This window comes from Phalaenopsis equestris, unplaced genomic scaffold (genome assembly GCF_001263595.1).
Source record: "Phalaenopsis equestris unplaced genomic scaffold, ASM126359v1 Scaffold001012, whole genome shotgun sequence".
Classification (NCBI taxonomy): Eukaryota; Viridiplantae; Streptophyta; class Magnoliopsida; order Asparagales; family Orchidaceae; genus Phalaenopsis; species Phalaenopsis equestris.
This window is the reverse complement of record NW_018165451.1, coordinates 69,181-74,414: the sequence shown is the minus strand read 5'-3', so window position 1 is coordinate 74,414 and position 5,234 is coordinate 69,181. Positions and strand designations below refer to the sequence as shown.

The window sequence follows — 5,234 nt, the reverse complement described above, 5'->3', positions numbered from 1 at the left end:
GTTTCAATATTTTGTGGAATGCACTGAGGAGCGGAGGAGGGACATGTATGAGGTGGGGCAGGTCCAGAAACATTTTTACTTGAATGTGTATTGTTCAAAGTAAAGGTGATATAGATGGGGATGTTATTAGTAGAATTCAAATTGGTTCGTTAAAGTAGAGGAATGCTTCAAACCTATTGTGTGATTGAAAAGTATCGCTTAGACTGAATGGAAAATTTTATAAGATGGTGGTGAGACCTGCAATGCTCTATGGCGCTAATGTTGGCCTTTAAAAGAGAATCTTAAAACTAAGTTAAGTGTTGCCGAGATGAGAATGCTTAGGTGGATGGGTGGCTTTACACTTAGATGCAAAATGTGAAATGAATATATCCGTGATAGGGTTAGTGTAGCTCCAGTTGCAGACAAAATTAGAGAGAATTGTCTTGGATGGGTTGGTCACATTAAACATCAACCATGTGATGATCCGGTTAGGAGAGTATGTGTTTTAGATTCGATTTATGTTAACAAAGGCAGAGGTAGACTTAAAAGACTTGGGCATATTGTAAAAAGGATCTTAATCTTTTAGAATTAAATGAAAATACGACACTCAATAGGACACAGTGAAGAAAAAGGATTCATGTGGCCGACCTCACTTTGTTGGATAAAGACCTTTTGTTGTTGATGTTGTTATATTCATTTTGATCATCTCATACTTGAACCGAGTTCAATCCATTCCATCATATTTGTGGTGATAAATTAATTGATGATTATTATGGTGATATAGGAATAGTTAATCGAGCCAAGTAGTCATTGATTTTAGACAAGGAAGAAGACAAGCTGCATAATCGAGCGATGACTGTCGTTAAGATTGGCACGGGCAAATAACTTTCTACTCTGATTTGGATCGAGAAGGCCCAGTGTCATGGGCTTGCTGGCTTCGCAGCTTTGCTCGTTGGTTGTGGGCTTGTCGCCTCTGCTTGGCCCATCGCGCAAAGGGCCAAATCAAGATGTAAACATTTGAGTTATGAATATGTTAAATCAATTATAATCCATAAGTAATTAAGTCGGCAGCAAGCCGCATTTATCATTTTCATTTTTCAATATAATTCTTGATATTCTTTTCTCAGAGGAAAATTAGCCAAGTCATAGTACCGATTAAACAAAGTTTCTCCCTATATATATATATATATATATATATACTTTGTGCTCAAATGTCTTGATATCCTTGATTTAGCTGATTATATTCAACTAAACACGATTTTAATTAATTATAAAATCTTTCTTTTCTTTTTGAGCCTTCATCAAGCACAGAAATTATAGAACTAGGAGACCGACAAAAAATTAATTATTTACCATAAATAGAAATAAATGTTTGTAAAGGTTAATTTTTACCGAGTACAAGAAAATTAATTCTTTCTAAACTACATATCATCACCAGTAGGTTGATTGCAGCTATTTTTTATTCAAATATCAACACATGAAAATATGTCTCTAAATGCCCACCACACCTAACCCGTATTACTGAATGTGGATTAAATTTCAATAGCCTACCAATTAATTAAATTTTGTAGATGTCATAAATTTTTTTTATAACATGAAAAATATACTATAATTTTGACCAAATATGCAAAAAACAATAAAATTTGATTAATAATAAAAAATAAAACTTTTACCTTCCAGTGTTTCCACAATATCAGCAGACAAATGATAAATAATAACTTCCTAATCCAACGCCTACTCCAAATTCCAAATGCATCAGAAAAGCTTCGAAATTTGACATATCTCTTTCTTTCTTTGTAATGATCATCTTCTTTCTTACCTGAAAGTGAATGTAAATGTGCACGGTATGCTCTTGCTTCTGCAACTATAGCACCTAAGACAAGAACAGTCGGTAAAACTACAAAACCAAGGTGAGGCAAAACAATAACCATAATATCTGGCACACCAATATAAACGTTTTGACTTCCACTCTTCGAAGGTGAAACGGACCACCCTCTTTGGGTCATGTAGGACAACTTTCCATCCTCAGTGGACACATGACCAAAGAACCAAGGAAAAAACACCAGGTACAGTAGATATAAAAGAATTCCCCACCATATTTCCGTCATCCGGCAAAGCTCCACCAAAACAAAAATTCCAGTATCAACGAAACATGCAGAGAAGCTCTTCTCTTCACTGCCGGCACGGTTATTGTTGTTGTAGGTAGTATGATTCTTGGAGAAAATGAGAAAAGTTTGTGGGATAAGAAGCAGTGTGAAGAGAAGTGTAAGCAAAAAATGCAAAAGGGGTTGATATAGAGCAGCCCATTGAACACCCAATACAAAAAATTCCTTCCAGTTCCAATTGGCATATGCAGTTAAGCCATTGATAGAGAATGGCCTTGGCTGGCTATAAGTATATTTTCCTGAAATGTCAGTTGCTACAATTTGTAGTAAAAAACGGTCTGGAGATGGATCTATAAAAGCTCTCCAATTCCATGGAGCCACATACATGTCACCCCTAGTTTCATTAGCTTTTAGCTTTATCATCTCTTGATCTAGTACCAAATGAAAGTGACCAGACCTGGAGTCGTATATTTTCAATGAAACGGAAACGATCACTCTTCTTGAAAAAATTAGAGTTCTTACTGTTTCAAAGGATGAAATTTCTTTTGATAGACATTGGAAATCACGAGGAGATGAAATTCTGTGCATAAACCTCGAATCCAAAGGAAATGTAGGTAAGATGATTGTGTCCTTCGATCCCAGATGATAATCTAGATCTAAAAAAGAAACATGACCAGAATCAATGGCAACAATCCTCATGCTTCTGCTTCTTCTCCAATCACCTATCTCCCACTCCCAAAACTCTTTAGAGAATTCAGCATTTGCTGAACAATTTTCATTATTCTTATAACTAGGGTTCCCTTGGTGCATGTTTAACTGATAATATGTCCCTGTTGATTCAACATGATGGCGCTTTAGGTTCTTGCCAAACCTGGTGTGGAGATGACCACAAAGGTAAGCTGATAATGAATGCTTAAGGAACACATCCTTGATATTTTTCCCCGTGACAGTTGTTGCTGTAAATGACAAGGGAAAATGCCCAAATGAAATTTTTGTTATAGACTCTGTGGATCGAGCATCCCACTGACCAAGTTCCTTGTCTAAATCAGATAGCAGCTCGTCAGTTAGATGCCCAAATAAATTTGTGGGACCACGAAGACCGATCTCCATGAAACTATCAACTCCGACAAAAAGATGTTTCCATCCCTTGTACTGCATTTGATATACAACTTAGAAACACTGTACCTTAAAAATATGAAGCTACTTTGGGAGTGGGGAAAAAAAACTAGAGAGCAAGATGATTGAAATAGATATTATACAAAGTTATATACAATCTATAAATATATAGAAATCCTAGTGTTTATTTCAGCTTCGGCTATCTAAATGAAGTGATTATGAAGTGCTTCATGATAACACATAAAACATAAAGAACTATAAGAGGGTTTTTTGTCTGAGACGTAGAAAAAAACAGAGATTCCGATTTATTGTGATTATGAACTTATCAGAATACGTAGCCTAAAATACCTACCTATGAACCAAATGTTTCAAGGCCAAAGGTTAGTATAAAATGATTACCTGTAAAGTGACACTTTGAACATTTCCATCTCGTTTTAGTCGTGCATTGATACTATACTTGCTGTAAAAGTCATATTCACCGCCAAAATCTGGCACACCAAAGCTATCATGATTTCCCCTGACATCATAGAAAACTTTCTTATCCAAACCACTCCTCATGATTACATCCTCAGTCACATTTTGGTATTCTATCCATTCTGCTTCCTCTTGCTTCATGGTTAACAAATCTTTGCTTTTTCCATCTGATCATAACGTTTAATAAATGACAATAGAAAACAATTGATCATCAGCAACAAAGATCTATGAGCACTTGTTTTCTAGGGTATAAAAAATAGAGTTTTTACTAATATCGCATAGCTAACGTTACTGATAGAAATTCTTACGGTTTGTTTGGGATCATTTTTGTTTTTCATTTGTTATTTTTGTTTATCCTTCTATTTTAAAACATATTTATAGTGCATTTTTTGAATATTTTTATTACTTATTTTTATTCGAAGCATCTAAAAATTATTTTAATTGTTTTAAATAACAGCTAAACATGTAATATCTTTTCAAACATGTTTTGTTTTAAATCAAAACATAGACAAAACAAAATAATAATAAGAAAAAAAACAAAAAACCAGAAGTGATCTCAAACACAACAAAATAAAAATAAAAATAAATAAAATAAAATAAAAGTTATCCCAAACAGCCTCTTAAGTCGCGCCTTTACTATAGAAGAGAAACGCCCTTGTATATAACTAACAAAATTCCCCGTGCAAGTACATAGAGTATCTTCTAATAAAATTGAAAAAGAAAATAGAAGTAATTAATATAAGGATAATGACAAATGATCAAATGAATATAAGGAAAAATAAAAATTTTAAAAGAAAATACAAAGTTCATTCTCATATTTTCGGAAACATCTTTATAATTCAAACACATTGGAAAGAGTTTTTATTATAATATATTTTATTTAAATGAGTAAAACAAGAAAAATTAGAAGATAGAAATAGATTTTGAACAAGAATATTCCTTTAAAATTTACATTTTATTTCTTATTCTTTCAAGTATAATTGAATTATTATAAGACAATGGATTTTGCAATCATAATTAATTAGTGTAGTTCATAACTTTAAGTTTATCCTTGAAAGATTAATTTGTAATGAATCAACAAGAATATATTTTTTCTAACAGATTATCATTACAAAACTCAAATTTAGTTAAATAGATTGGCTATAATCCTATAATCAAACAATAAAAATGAAAAAAAATTAAATAATGCAAATGTTACTCACAATAATGTCATGTGGCAGTTACATAGTATCATATTTCAATTTTCGTTGGTCATTTGTTCCCCTCTTAAAAAAGAAAAAGAATTAGATAAAGAACATTAATCACAATAGATAGTATCATATATCACATATACATACATATGTATGTACATATACATACATATGTATGTATATATTAAGATAAATAGGTAAGTATACATAAATACATTTTTTTTAATAATAGATCGCAAAGTGCATTTGCAGTCCACCACATGTGTTGTTTAAAGCGAGCCTCGAACCCGAGACACCAAAGGTCTTACACATTTTGCCTATCAAAGAGCCAGTCAATTGACACATGCATACATACATATGTATATATACA

The 5,234-nt window shown here is 32.7% G+C and overlaps 1 protein-coding gene across 1 annotated transcript in view; it reads right to left on the bottom strand.

Annotated features, from left to right (window-relative positions):
- The window catches only part of LOC110032699 (putative metallophosphoesterase At3g03305), a 17,645-nt gene that overhangs the window by 8,687 nt on the left and 3,724 nt on the right, over positions 1 to 5,234 (bottom strand). Inside the window, exons 2-3 of the mRNA XM_020736409.1 lie at positions 3,600 to 3,841; positions 1,653 to 3,236 (exon numbers count right to left, since the gene is read on the bottom strand). Coding sequence (XP_020592068.1) covers positions 1,653 to 3,236; positions 3,600 to 3,841 — 1,826 coding nt within the window. The remainder of the gene's footprint in view (positions 1 to 1,652; positions 3,237 to 3,599; positions 3,842 to 5,234) is intronic.